This window comes from Phyllopteryx taeniolatus, chromosome 5, assembly GCF_024500385.1.
Source record: "Phyllopteryx taeniolatus isolate TA_2022b chromosome 5, UOR_Ptae_1.2, whole genome shotgun sequence".
NCBI classification, from domain to species: domain Eukaryota; kingdom Metazoa; phylum Chordata; class Actinopteri; order Syngnathiformes; family Syngnathidae; genus Phyllopteryx; species Phyllopteryx taeniolatus.
In genome coordinates this window covers 26,168,825-26,184,481 of record NC_084506.1, presented here as the reverse complement: position 1 = coordinate 26,184,481, position 15,657 = coordinate 26,168,825, and the positions used below count along the sequence as shown (strand labels likewise).

The following is a 15,657-nucleotide window of genomic DNA, read 5'->3' as shown; positions in this document are numbered from 1 at the left end:
TGTACTCTACATACTGTATAGAGCATATGTGTCAAACTCAAGGCCTGGGAGCCAGATGCGGCCTGCCACATTATTTTATGTGGCCCGCGAAAGCAAATCATGCTCATCAACTTCCGTGATTTTTGCTAAACTCTGTACCCAAATTCCAAATTGTCATAATAATAAACAATAATGTTGATATATTGCATTTTTCTGTTACCAAACCCTTCTTCTACAGTAACTTAAACAATACTTCAACAAACTATTATCTTTGTCTTCTGATTTCAAAAGTAGTTATCCCTCAAGTTGTTGTGTAATGGTAATAATATGATTTGGTGTTTAAACATGGCGGCACGGTGACCAACTGGTTAGCGCGTCAGCCTCACAGTTCTGAGGACCCGGGTTCAATCCCTGGCCCCGCCTGCATGTTCTCCCCGTGCCTGCATGGGTTTTCTCCGGGCACTCCGGTTTCCTCCCACATCCCAAAAACATGCATGAATTGGAGACTCTAAATTGCCCATAGGTGTGAATGTGAGTGCGGATGGTTGTTTGTTTGTATGTGCCCTGCGATTGGCTGGCAACCAGTTCAGGGTGTACCCCGCCTCCTGCCCGATGACAGCTGGGATAGGCTCCAGCACGCCCGCGACCCTAGTGAGGAGAAGCGGCTCAGAAAATGGATGGATGGATGTTTAAACATTTATATGATTTCACTGTTCTAACGGCCCTCTGAGGGAAATCATAACTACAATGCGGCCCGAGACAAAAATGAGTTTGACACCCCTGGTATAGAGCATTGACAATAAAAATCCTTGAATCTTTGAACTAGGTGACGCCTGCCCTTCCTCTTATATGACTTTGAAATCCAACACTAGCAACAGAAAAAAAGGCTTGTTTCAGCAGTTTTACCTCACGATCTAATTACTAAGACATTGTCACTATTCATCTAGACCCCTTGGTCTTACAAAGGGCAGATAATTAGCTAACCTGCTCGCAGTAGGAGTCCATTTTCATCCTTTATTCTGCACCAAAGTACTTTACTATTAGTAGACACAGGTAACGGTTCCTTTTGAAAGGTGCAGGTATGTTCCTAATGTATTAAAAGTGTCAAGGTGACATCCATTTTCTGTACCTCTTGGGTCACACTCACATTCACATCTATGGATTTAGAGTCTTCAAATAACCACAGATATTTTTCAGCGAAGATTCGGAGAAGGATCTCCTGACTGTGAGGCAGTTGTACTAACCACTATACCAATAGGCTGCGCAATGACAAAAATGTACTTAATGTTCGATACTGAGTCTATCCCAGCTGACTTTGGCTGAGAGGCAGGGTACACCATGGACCGGTTGGCAGTCAATCGCAGGGCACCTTCACATTCAGAATGACATTCACATCTGTGGGCAATTAAGTTTTCAATTAACCATAGAGATTTTTCAATGGAGAGTCAAACTTGGATCTTCTGACTGTGAGGCAGGTGTGCTAACCACTGTTTGTCTGTTCCGGGCAACAACATTTAAAATGGATTAAAAAAATACACTTGATGTTTGACACTCACACTGATACATTGATACAGAATTTGGGTGAGTGGCAGTGCACACACTGGACTAGTGACCAATCAATCACAGGACACTTATAGACAAACAACCATTTACATTCACATCTATGGACAATTTACAGTGATGTTCCGACAGAGATTCAAACACAGATCTCCTATCTACTACTCAACCATGACAAAGCTTGATGTCTTTTTTTTATACTTTCAGCTCCACTCGCTGGCCCAGTCGATAGATGAGGCCCTCCGTGGTTGGAGCGTATCGGAGGGCCCGGAGGGCCAGGGCCTCCTCATGGACCCAGGGGCCCTCCGTGCCGCCGCCGAGAGTGCCTGCCTCCCCCGCAGCGCCAGCTCTCTGCTCATGGCCTTCCGGGACGTCACTGTCCACATTGATAGCAACAGTTCCTACACCATCTCCTCTGCTACCACCACTACCACCACCTCCCTGGGCAACGCCGGCGGCGAAGCGGGCAGCAGGAAGACCTCGCTGAGCGGGATGGGCCTCGTCAGAGGAGAGTCAGCTGAGGAGCCTGAATTCCCTGCGCCTCCTCCAAGCGAGGAGCTGGAGAATTTGGATCCGGGGTCGCGGAGGGGCTCAGCTGTGCCCCTCCCGGGGGGGTACGGCGCCTTAGAAGGGGAAGGCATCTCGGACAAAGTGGGGTCCAACTCCACATCTACCTCCACCGCCATCGTCACTTCGACCTTCTCCGACCAGCAGCCTGCCCAGATTTACACCCAGTACCAGCAGTACCACTACACCCATCCGCAGCAGCTGGCGGCGGGCACCGGCCCCGATGCCCTGCAGGCTCTGGTGGTCTCCCTCCCCAGGGATCGATGCCAGGATCCCACGTCTTGCCGGTCGCCCACCCTCTCCACCGACACACATCGTAAACGGCTCTATCGCATTGGACTAAACCTCTTCAATGTGTAAGTGGAACCACAAAGCACACACAAACACTAACGTACTGTATAGACATTCACTCACGCACACATGCACATGCACTAGTCGTTCTTCAAAGTACACTTTTTGCCTTGGGAACTTCTTTTGTGGTAGGGCCTCACTACAGACAAGAAAATAAAGGCGAAGGCATCGAGGTGATGGCGAAGCTATAAAAGAGAGAAGCGTAGGGCGTGCACAATGTGAAAGGAGGCATAAATAGAAAGAGAGCACGACTGGCCTTTACTTCTAATCATTACTATTAGTTATTGCGAGTTAAAGTTGATTAAGCAGCACACATCGCTGACAGCAGCTCTGACCCGAACTCGTTCTCAACTAACAGCTTTTGAGCAGGAATGTGCTCATCTTTTTCTTTATTTCATAAGCAATTTCTTCACACACACACAGAGAGAGTGAGAGTAAGTATCCATGTGAATACAGTAGAGTCCAGCAGTTGCAAGCTACAATGCGAAAAAGGCCACCATGTTACAAAGCTACCCTTGTGAAATGTTAATAAATGGTTTACGAATGGATTATGAATAGATTATTAATATTTTACAACGCATTGACTAAGAACCGCTGGAGTGACCTCTCTATTGTCAAATGCTGAGCTCACATTTAGCTTTACTACTTTGCCACAGATTAAATTGGTTAACTCGTTATAACAAAAAAACAACTGCAGATAAGAATGAAAAACAAAATGTAGTGCAGGCATTACAATAAATACATATACATTTTTAAACACATTGAAATATGTATAAATGCATTTGAAAATATTAAAGAATTATCATTTTATTCAATAATATGCTATATTACATATTTTATGATCATTATTTGTTTATTTGTATCATTGCTTATTATATCGCAATTATTTTTTCCCCTCTTTATTTTCCATATTTAGTTCTTAAATTAAAAAAAAAAAATTGTGTTTTCTTCATTGCATTCTTTTTAAGTATACTACACTTGGAATTAAAAATTGTAACCCCAGAAAATTAACTATCGAGTATTGTTACGAGACTTTTTATTTAGTTTCCAAAAATATTTAATGATTACATTAAATTATTATAAATATATCCATTAAAATATATCCATCCATCCATTTTCTGTACCGCTTATCCTCACTAGGGTCGCGGGCGAACTGGAGCCTATCCCAAGCGACTCTGGGCGAGAGGCGGGGTACACCCTGAACTGGTCTCCACCCAATCGCAGGGCACATATAAACAAACAACCATTCGCACTCACATTGACACCTACGGGCAATTTAGTCTTCAATCAACCTACCAGGCATGTTTTTGGGATGTGGGAGGAAACCGGAGTACCTGGAGAAAACCCAAGCAGGCACGGGGAGAACATGCAAACTCCACACAGGGGGGGCCGGGATTTGAACCCGGGTCCTCAGAACTGTGAGTCAGATAAGCTAACCAGTCTTCCACTGTGCTGCCATTAAAATATATATTTTATTATATTTATTCACAACCATGTAATTCTTATATTGCCTTCTTTTCCTTCCTCTTCTTCTTATGATTATTAGTACAAAAATGTTAAATAATTAATATTTAATTCATAATCATTACATACCAGTATAATATATAGCTCTCAATATAGTTTTAGGGACCTCATTTTTATGGTCATATTCTATTGTTTATATTATTATTATTATTATTATTATTATTAAAATTTCACGTGCTATATTATTATTGTAAAAATATTATATTATACATGATAAAAATACAAAATGTGTTAATATTATAGCAGTGTTAACGTGTCTATTTTCAGATTTTTGTATTTCAAAGTTGTCTAATTCTTCTTTTGATTATATGTGATTTCCTATTTATAAAGGGCTGCATAATGAATTAGAGAATTTTAAATGGTAGCGTGTCATGTTGACAACATGATTAATATGAATAAGTAGCTGACTGTCACTCGCTAAATAGTGAGTCCCGCCCTGGGTGTTGTGAAGTAGTTTTATGATGTCATTACAGTCCTTACTTTAAAGTGTTGTCGCTGGTACCTTGTGCTGGCAGGAACCCGGAGAAAGGAATCCACTTCCTGATCACGCGCGGCTTCGTGCCCGACACGGCCATCGGCGTGGCTCACTTCCTGCTCCAGAGGAAAGGCCTCAGCAGGCAGATGATTGGAGAGTTCCTGGGCAACAGCAAGCTGCAGTTCAACAGAGACGTTCTGGAGTGAGTAAGCATTCTTTGTATACACATACAGTGGTACCCTTCAGATATGCCGTAGTGTAATGACCTCACATGTGGACAAGGACAACATGAAAACACTCGCTCGGAGCTGCTCTAAGCCACAACTCACGCACAGACGCTCACACTGGACTAAAACCGGAAACCCGACTCCAGCTCCTGACATCACTCACTAGGCCAGGCCCATTGAAGGTACATATGAATACTAAAGTACGTGGGGCTAATTTACATATTAACAGATCCAACGCTGAGTTTCTATGGGAAAAAAGCCACCGTTTTCAAGCAACGGCGGACTACAGTGTTGTTGAATGCACAGATCAGTGTTAGCTGACAGTGTCATCAAGTGATAAACGGCACATTTTTTTGTGCTTGGCGATATGTCTGCTTTATGCGACACATGTCCACTCAAGACATTGTAATTGGGCAGCTCGTTGATGAAGCGCTGCCTCCACGAGTGAAAATACAATTCATGCTTTTACTGTCTTAATGGGTTTGCATGCACAGTTCGTACCGGCTTTTTTAAACTCGGGGCTCAACAAGTAGCTCTGCTCCTAGTAGAATGGTTCATTTTGCATGAGACAGCACCCCACTCCCCCCCAAAAAAGGGTGTAAAGTACTGTAGGCCTGTCACGATAATTACTATATCGACACGATAGTTTTTCCAGACTTGATAAATTGTCATTGCCCGTAGGTGTGAATGTGAGTGCGAATGGTTGTTTGTTTATGTGCCCTGCGATTGGCTGGAGGCCAGTTCAGGGTGTACCCCGCCTCTCGCCCAGAGTCACTTGGGATAGGCTCCAGCATGCCCGCAACCCAAGTGAGGATAAGCGGTACAGAAAATGGATGGAAGGGTGTGACTTATTTTTCATGATTTCAGAGGCATTAAAATAACAACATTATTGTTTATCATGATAGTTTTGGGGACAATATATCATCTTTTAAAAAATGTTATTGTGACAGGCCTAGTGTAAAGTATGCTGTAATTCTTGAACCTTGGGATATTTGACAAAGGCCAGACATTGTTACGTTAAAGCAAAAGGCTAAGCAGAGCTGCAGTGTTGTTGGATGCACAGACTAGTAGTAGCTAAGACCGTTATCAGTGTTATTTTCTGATAAGCCGCGCATACTTATTTGATCAAGGTGTTGATGCATGGATCTGCTACACTAACTGACAAGTTGAATTGGTGATGAATGAAATTACAATCCATGCTTTGCAGTTTGCACCCACTTTTTAAGACTTGAGGCTCAACGAGCAACTCCGCCCCTTGTTGTCATGGTAACAAAAGCTGTAGTAGAGAGAACAGGCTGGTATCAGAAAGGCGAGATTGTGTGTAATGTGGGCTATACAATTGACAAGTGCAGTTTGGCTGCTTGTTGATGAAGTGCTGCCTCCTTGATTAAAATACAGCGCAGGCTGCTATGGTCACTTCCTTTTTTCTTCTTCACACACTGGGCTCCTGCGTCGTGATAACAAAAGCTTGACTTTTGCCCGGCTGTACAAGGGGTGCAGGGTGAGCAGTGGCTCATTTTCATGAGGATAATTTGCTATAATTATTGTTCCTTGGGGTCTCGGGAGATTCAAGGATAAAAATACATTTGGCATTTGTAAGGACATGAAATAATGTATTTACCGTAGTGTGAAATGTGGGGAAAATGCCAGAGGAGAAAGACAACTAAATTACTTGCCTGACTTTATTAAAACTGTTTAAAATTATGTACTGTATATATAAAAAGCATAACGTGTCACCTTTAAAGAAACTGATGATTACGTTAAGTCATTATAGTGTTTCCCACATAATATTTAATGAATCTAAATAGTTTCTCCCAGTGTCTTTATTTATTCATTCTTAGGGACAATGTCTAGTCTATTATTTTAACATTTGCGTTTGTTTTATTCCCCCAATGGAGACAACTTTAGATTCAATATAAATAATTTACCATCGCTTTACAGAGTCTTTGTAAACCATTAGGTGTTTTTTTTTTCAGGCAATTGAACCTCAGCCATCCATCTTTGAAATGTTTCAGTGGGGGTTGATAAAAAGGTCAGAAGCAAAAAAAATAAAAAAATAAATAAAATAAAATTAAAAAAAAGCACCAAAAAAGAAAGCGGTTCAAAGTTAGATAAAGAACGACAAATGATGAATTCTGCTAGACAGGGCTTACATTTCCCTTTATTCAATAATTCCCATTTTTCTGTTTTATCTATACAACTTTCTAATGTTCTTCTTCTAACCTTAGGATTAAAAAAAAGGCTTTTTCACAACTTTATTACCATAAATTATGATTATAATCTTGTAACTTTACAACAGTTTTCTTAAAGTAAAATTTCATTCTTAAAAAAAACCCATAACTTTTACTTTTGCAAAATTACTTTTTACTCATAAAGAATATTTTTCCTCCAAAAATTTGACGGTGTTCTTGTTACATCACATTTTTCTCTTAAAAGTCCAACTTTATTCTCTTAACACTTTATTGTAATTTACTTTTTGCTGAGGTTGTTGCAGAGATTGTGGAAACACTGCCTACGTTTCCCATCATTCAACAGCATTTCCTGTCAACATTTCATCAGCAGCATCATTCACATTGATGTTAGGATGCTGGGACAGAGCGATGCATTATACGAGATCTTTTCCAAGTTTAGCACTTCCCACTTTTATTGACTTGTAGATTGACAGCTATGCTGATATTTTGTCTACCTGCAAGTGATAAGCACAAGCACAAATGCATTTATAGTGAGATATAGCCATATGGTGTGCTACTTTACACCCTAGAGTTGCATTAGCAGCAGCTCCTGTACTTGTATCTTGGATTTAAATCAGCCGCCTTTGTTTAGAGCACCTCCAGGACTCGTTGTCATGTTTCAAAGTTGCAGAATGAAAAAATTAATCCATAAAAGCACATAAAGAAACATATTGTGGAAGTTTCAAGTTGTCGTGTTTCTGAGAGCCATATAAAATTGGCTTAAAAAGGAAAAAAAACTACTTTGGATCTTGGGGGCTTTCTGTCAAGTGCTTTCCAATGTTAAGAATGAGCTGTGAAGTGTCTGCTGCATTACTGTTCAACTACTAAAAAAGAAATGGAGAGAGATCCTATCACAGGCTTCACAGTGGAAGCTGTTATTATACAGTAGCTGCAGAGGGTAGACAATGAAATATTTTCTTCCCTGTGTGTAAAGGCCTGTGTTGAAGCCATAAAGTATGTGAATCTAGCACATATAATTATATACAGTATACTGCACCGTACGAGTCAATATCACCATAAAGAGCCTTTGACACCTTCCCCATTTCAGCCTGGCCAAAAAGCTCAGATTTCCTATTCAACTTTGTATTCGTTGTATTAAGCAAATGTTAGGCTGTTAGAAATGCATGTTGATTTCTTTTTATTATTATCATTATTAATTAACTGGAAGAAGAGAATATGCAAACACCAAAATATGTGAGCTTTCTGACAAGGGTGGACATTTTTGACTAGTGTTAGCATTTAATGAACACAGGGTGGACTTAATAACATGAGTCACTTAGCAAGCTGACTGTGTACTGTTGAAGTTATGAAACAAGAGTGTAAATATTTATTCTGCAACTCGCCACTGTTTCAGCCTCCAGTGAAGAAAGACCAAATGATGGTCAGTTTTGTCTCAATTCCTTTTTTCTTTTTCTTTAGAAAATATAACTTTATTGTCATGAAATGAAAACTTTTAGCACATAATATTAGGTTATTCTCATAAATTTACAATATTTTTTCTTGTAACGTTCCATCTTTTTCTTGTAACAAAACAAAATTTTTCTCATAAAATTACAAATGATCTCTTGCAATAGTACAATTTTATTCTTGTAGAATTATAACTTTTATCCTTCATTGTAATCCAACTTTATGTACACTGTACAATGGTTTTTCTCCCGTCATTTACTTGGAAAAAAATCCAACTTTATTTTCACAACATTGCATTTTCTTTTCTCTCAATATTCTTGTAATTTTAGAAATCTTTCAAAAATGGGACAACTTTTGTCTGGTAATATTATAGCTTTTCTCTCGTAAATGTACATTTTGTCGAGTAACTTTACATCATTTTCTTTGGAAAAAACACAATGGTACTATTTTTGTCTTCAGTGTGGCCCTCATAGTAGTAAAGTGTGCGCGATTACACACTGGCATGCATAAATGCAAAATGCATTCATTCAAAATGCTCATGTTTTTGTATCCATCCGCATGCGGAGACACATCCAGGGTGGAGGGAGAGGCTTTTTGCTGAGGTTGTTGTAGATATTGTCGAAATAGGTCACTGCACATACACGCACATGCACGTACGCACACACACACACACACATTCATGTATGTGCTGCCATTGGCACATTCTTAGCCTTTCATATACTCCTTTGAATGTTATAGTGACTCTCATGCTTCTATCTCCCAGTGTCATCACTATCCTCCTTCCTCTTTCCGTGTGTGTGTGTGTGTGTGTGTGTCTTCCAGGTCAGTGGCTCAGTAATGGAAGTATGACTGTAAAGGAAGGTTTTGCCATCAGCGTGTGCTTGTGTGTGCATTCACTCGGACGCAAACACCCACGTCTCTTTTCCTGTGTGCTAAATTGTTGCTTCTCTTTTTTCTCACCCCTGTCTGCGTGTGTGGTTCCTGGCAGCTGCGTGGTGGACGAGATGGATTTCTCGGGCATGGAGCTGGACGAAGCCCTGAGAAAGTTTCAGGCTCATGTGCGCGTGCAGGGCGAGGCGCAGAAGGTGGAGCGACTCATCGAGGCCTTTAGGTGAGAAGCCGGGAGCTCTAAAACGAAACATTTTCACTTGGATAAATATTGAAAAGCCAAAACAGGCCATGCCCTCAACTTTGGCACCTTGGCATTCGTTGGGGGTTACTAACTGCAGCAGGGGCGTGCCGTGCATTTGTTACCTCTGAACCTCTGAATACCACCACTAATCACGTTGAAATAATGAAAACCATCAATACAAAAACGCAATACAATAGCACGCAAAGTTGCCATGTACATCATCTGGAGCAGTTCGGAACCCGTATTTATTTAATAACAACAAAAACATAAACAAACAATACAAATTAAAAAAAATAAAATACATCATACTTACCGGAGAAGCTGATTATAAATATATTAATATCTAAAGACGTGCTTTGCTAGTTGAACTTGGTTTGCTCTGACTGAGCAATCAAATGACCGAAAAATGGTGACATCATTGGGGCTCGAAGTTAACTTTTTAGGGCACTTCCCCGAAGCTTGTCCTGTTTGGTCAAATGCACTCAAATGTTTGCTATGTCTCACAGTTTGGTTTTATCATATTATTAATCTCACAGTACTCTAATTATTTCGGTATCGTGGGAAAGCTCACAGTATTGCAGGAAGGTTGACGGTGCGAAGAGGTGAAAGCAGGAATACTGAAAAACATCTCTTTTTCTTGCTCGCCGAGTCCTTCTCAGTTGGCTTTAGTAGTTTCTGTGTGTTTTCCCTCAGGTTTTTGTGAAAAAGACATCTTCACATCACATATTACCGTGCACTTCTATCCCCGTCCATCCAACGTTTACATTTGTGTGCAGTACCTCCAAAATGCTAATTATTACTGCAGCGATAATCCTACCATGCTCACAATAACAAAACTGTCCATTGATAAATTGTCTGTTCACTAATTTAACAGAATTTATTGTCATTAAAAAAAAAAAAGTTATACCGTTAGGAATTGCTTTTATTCTAACTAACATTAAAAATGACTGCCTACTAACAGTAATTTATTTGCTTGAGTCCAAAAATTCAAGTCAAGTCAGAAAGGCAGGAAAAGTCTTAAAAGGCAACACAAGTTTAGAAACAGCCAAGTAACAATAATTAAACTAATCATGGGATTCCTACGTAGTTTCTTTTCCTCTGCTTAGTGATATTGTGAAATTATATGTGATATGTTTTGATTTGAAATGTAGACATTACCTTTGAAGAGAGGGAAGTATGTAAGATGATTTATTTTTGCAGTGATATGGAGTGGACCTATCATATTATTTGATTGTTGGGACTTACGCTCTCCAGCCTGGCTAAGCAGCTTGGCTTCGTATAGACAAAACAAAACTACATTTTAAGCACAACAGCTCATTATTTTTATGGTCACGGCCATGACGATAACGTGAATATTGTGACATCCCTACAAACGACAATACTTTTTTTCCTACGCTTGCCCGATCAGGAACGTTGTAAGTTTTGCTAGCTTGCCCGTTACTTACATTAAATATGTGTGTAATTAATTTAAACAAAATTTTATAATACATTAATTTAGATATGCATTTGACATGTTGTTGTCCATCCATCCATCCATTTTCTTTACTGCTTATCCACACTAGGGTCGCGGGCTGCTGGAATCTATCACAGCTATCTTCGGACAGGAGGCGGGGTACACCCTGAACCGGTCGCCAGGCAATCGCAGGGCACATAAACAAACAACCATTCGCACTCACGTTCACACCTACGGGCAATTTAGAGTCTTCAATCAACCTACCACGCATGTTTTTGGGATGTGGAAGGAAACCGGAATGCCCGGAGAAAACCCACGCAGGCACGGGGAGAACATGCAAACTCCACACAGGCGGGGCCGGGATTTGAACCCCGGTCCCCAGAACTGTGAGGCAGTAGTCCACCATGCTGGCATATGTTGTTGTATTCATCAAAAATATTTACAAATATAAAAATAAATGTTAAAAAATAGGTAAATAAAAATTCACATATATGATAAAATGAAAATCAAGTAAAAAATGAAATACACTCAAATAATTCATTTCATTCATCTTCCGTTCCGCTTATCCTCATGTTTTCAATATTTAAATAAGTAATAAAATTTGTAACCATGGTAATCCAGGTTAAAACTTTTCACCATCATAAAACTGCTCCAAATTGTAACAGCAATGTTTTAAGTAACATTTAAACATTCTTAACTGTCATTAAATTGTAAAAATAATTTAACAACTGTTAATACGTAAACTATGTACATGAAGTATGTCAAGTATACGAATTGAAATACACATAATTGAATTGAAATACACTTTTTATGTTATGCTTTTTTTAATAATAATTATTTACAACATAAATATATAATACAAATACATGTAAAATGAAAATAAAACCAATAAAAAATAAATATTGAATTGATGAAATCCACAATAGAAAAGAGAATATTTGAATACTTTATTTATATACATAAAATACAATAAAATTATATATATGATAAATAAAATAATTTTAAATTGTAATATTATATTAATAAGTTAATACTTAAAAACAGGAAAGAGCTCAGACTTAAAGTGAGTACTTAATTGTCACACTAGTGAAAAAAGAAGAAAGTGCTCTAAAACAAAAACAAACAAACAAATAAACACAAGTGCCAACACACGGTGAAGCAGGACAAAAGTATTAGGCCAGTCTTTCTTGAGTCTTCTCTAATTATTTTTCTCTTAGTTCTGTGCATGATTTCATGCATGATTGTATGAATTTCCTGATTTGCCGCAATAAAAAAAAGCTTTGCTCTTGAAAGACACAAGAACATAAATCTATCACATGCTAAAAACCATATTTTCACGACCATAAGGCGCACCGGATTAAAAGGTGCAGTCTCAGTTACGGGGTCTATTTCTGTATTTAACACATACATAAGGCGCATGCATGCATGCTAAAACAATGTTTTTAAAAAGGCAGCAGTAGCAAAACTGAGTTTGGTTGTACTTTATTGAAATATTTAACATTGTACTCACGTTATTTTTTGATCAGTCCTCATCCACAAATCCATCAAAGTCCTGATCTTCTGTATCCGAAATGCACAACTGGGCAAGTTCTCCATCAAACATGCCAGGTTCCCCCTCGTCATTGTTGGAGTCAGTCTCGTTGCCGTGCGGCTCCTCAGAAATGATGCCGGCTTTTACGAAAGCTCGAACAACAGTGCAAGCAGACACGTTAGCCCAAGCATCCACAAGCCATTCATAAATTGTGGCGTAACTCGCCCGGGGCTGCCTGTTCGCCATCTGTCATCCATCGCTCCCACGCCGCTCACAACTTCACTTTGAACGCCCTGTTTACACCGATGTCCAGCGGTTGGAGTTCATTAATCCATTGCTCAAATTAGGGTTCAGTGTCTTGTCCAAGGACACTTCGACATGCGGACAGTCGTAGCAGGGATTCGAACCTCTTCTACCTACTGAGCCAAAGCCACCCCAACATAATCTCATTGGTATCGCAAGACACGTCCAGATCTGTGTGACAGACCACCATTATTACTGTAATGCCTAGTATGAACAAAATTAGGGGCGACTGGCTTGATTGCTACTTTACGATTGAAGACTGGCTTGACCGCAGTCATTTTCGGGGGTCCTTATCCAAACCGATGTTGTTTTGCACAATGCACATACAGGCGCTATATACCTACTGGGGGCGTTCCTTTAGCGTCCTCCTTCACGGGTTCCTTTAGCGTCCTCCTTCACGCGCACCCTTCCCCCTGTCCTCAGCCACGTCCGCTTTTCTTCTGTATAAGCAGCGTGTCGGTAGGAAATGCTCCCAGTCAATCAAGCGGAGCGCTCATCACACAACAACATTTATAGATTTTGGAACTCGGTGCACACATAAGGCACGCCGCATTGTAAGGCGCCCCGTCCATTTTGGAGAAAATTTTTAAATGCGCCTTATGGTCGTGAAAATACGGTACTCCTTTTTTGTTATGCCGTCGGCGACTGGTGCTTACATATTCTGCAATAAAGCTAAAAAAAAAAAATAAAATAAAAGAAGAGGAAAAGGATCTTTGATGTCATGTATCAGCCTTGGGGCTAGCAGATATCCACATCCAGAGAGACATTTTAATGGCCTTTAAGTGCTTGTGAGAGCTCTTGGTGACAGGTTGTGATGAGAGCAAAGCTTTGGTATCATTAAGAAATTTTACTGATTGCCTGCAACTGTGGATGAACTCGCCAATTACAACACCAAAAAAATGATGCAGGGAATCAGTGAGTGTACAAAAATAGATGCTCTCTACTTCCCAACAACCTCCTGGCTATGGTTTCCAAACACATTTTTTTTAGGGAGTTTGTATGCGTTGTGATGCCAAGCTTCAGCCGAAGTCACAAATGAATATGTGCAAAGAACCCTCGCTATTGCGGTTTATTGTTCATCCCCCGCTATATCATGGATTTTTAGGTGATCGTTTCTTATTTGTTTTTACAGTATACGGGTCTTACTAGGGTATATGCGCAACCAACTTCCACTTTCAGCAAAACAGGTTTGAAGCACTTCCTTCTGGCTCTGGTAAATGGCGAAGGCCTATAGCAGGAGACCGGGACAAGACCTGTAGGAACTTTAATCGTCTACCTGTGTACTTTGTTTCACACAAGCTGTCTTCAAGAGCTACCAAAGATGACAATATTTGATGTTTAGGCTTCATTTATGTTTAAATATACAGCGGCTGAAATAAGTATTTAACACGTTACCCTTTTTCTCCTTAACTACATTTCCAAAGGTGCTACTGACATGAAATTTTCACTAGAAGTTGGGAACAACCCAAGTAATCCATACATATAAAGAATGTCGAAAAATAAGCTCAGGAATTAAGTTATGTGTAATAATGTGAAATGACACAGGGAAAAAGTATTGAACACGCCAACTGGTATTTATTTAAAACTTTGTACAAAAGCCTCTGTTTGCAATGACAGCTTCAAGACGATGCATTGCTCTGGTGTGATTTTGGCCCAGTCCTCCCAATGTTGTGCAGCAATCTTTTAACGAGCTTTGACATGCTTTTTTTTTTTTAACCAGCAACGGGGTCTTCCGTGGTGAGCGTACATACAGGCCATGGCGGCGGAGTAAATTACTCACTGTTTTCCTTGTGACAACAGTACCTGCTAATTCCATGTCTTTTTGAAGCTCTCTACAGGTGGTCCTTGGCTCTTGGACAACTCTTCTGATTATTCTTTGCACTCCTCTTTCAGAAATCTTACAAGGAGCACCTCATCGAGGCAAATTGATGGTGGTATGATTGGCTTTCCACTTATGTATTATGGCCCCAACTGTGCTCACTAAAACGTTCAGAAGCTTCGATACGCGCTTGTAACCAACGCCATCGTTATGTTTTGCAACAATTACTTTGCAATGGGCTTGAGACAGCTCTCTTACCCGTCATGAGATGTGTCTTGACTCAAACCTTGGCAATGAGAACTTTTTGTAGGCCATCAATTAGGACTGAACCATCTGATATTCATTTGCACTGACAAGGGGCTGGATTGCGGTTGGATTATTGATAGATTATAGGTGTTGTCTTGTCTTTCCATGCCTTTGTGCACCTCCCTTTTTTTGTGTGTTCAATACTTTTTCCCTGTGTCATTTCACATATACACATGACTTAATTTCTTATCTTATTTGTTCTACTTACTTTGTATGTATGGATTACTTCGGTTGTTCCCAACATCTGGTGAAAATTCCATGTCAATGGCACCTTTGGAAATATATTTAGTGAGAAAAATGGTGATGTGTTAAATACTTATTTCAGCCGCTGTATCATGTCATATTTGCATAAATATATGATATCCATGTATTTAACTTTTGTCCAAAGACACAGGCCACAAATATTTTTTTAGCAACTTCTGGTTCAAACCATCATGTCATCAACACGTTGTTCCGCTAGCTAATGCAGCATACACAGGAAGTCCGAACCTGTTTTCCTGGTTTGGTCAGGTGACATTCCGCATATAGCTGATTTAGAATTGCGCGCCTTCAGTGTAGTACCACATTGTGCCAAAACATGCTGGGAAGCACTGTGGTCTACTGGAACAGATGCAGTATAGTTAAGCGCAAAAAGATGAGGCAGAGAAGGTCCTCAACTGAGCTCCTGTTATAATTGTCGTTCCCACAGAGCAGAGAGTACATATGTCGCAGGTTCGCCAATTTTTGTATGTGGCACATGCAGCGGACACATTGCCAAATGCATATACCACCCACCATTATCTTGAAAAACGTCAC

At 40.0% G+C, this 15,657-nt stretch overlaps 1 protein-coding gene across 3 annotated transcripts in view; it reads left to right on the top strand.

Moving 5' to 3' along the window:
* Positions 1-15,657, top strand: part of iqsec3b (IQ motif and Sec7 domain ArfGEF 3b) — a 68,367-nt gene that overhangs the window by 30,381 nt on the left and 22,329 nt on the right. For all 3 annotated transcript variants that reach the window (XM_061774221.1, XM_061774222.1, XM_061774223.1), the window contains exons 5-7: positions 1,744-2,459; positions 4,494-4,655; positions 9,307-9,429. In XM_061774221.1, coding sequence (XP_061630205.1) covers positions 1,744-2,459; positions 4,494-4,655; positions 9,307-9,429 — 1,001 coding nt within the window. The remainder of the gene's footprint in view (positions 1-1,743; positions 2,460-4,493; positions 4,656-9,306; positions 9,430-15,657) is intronic.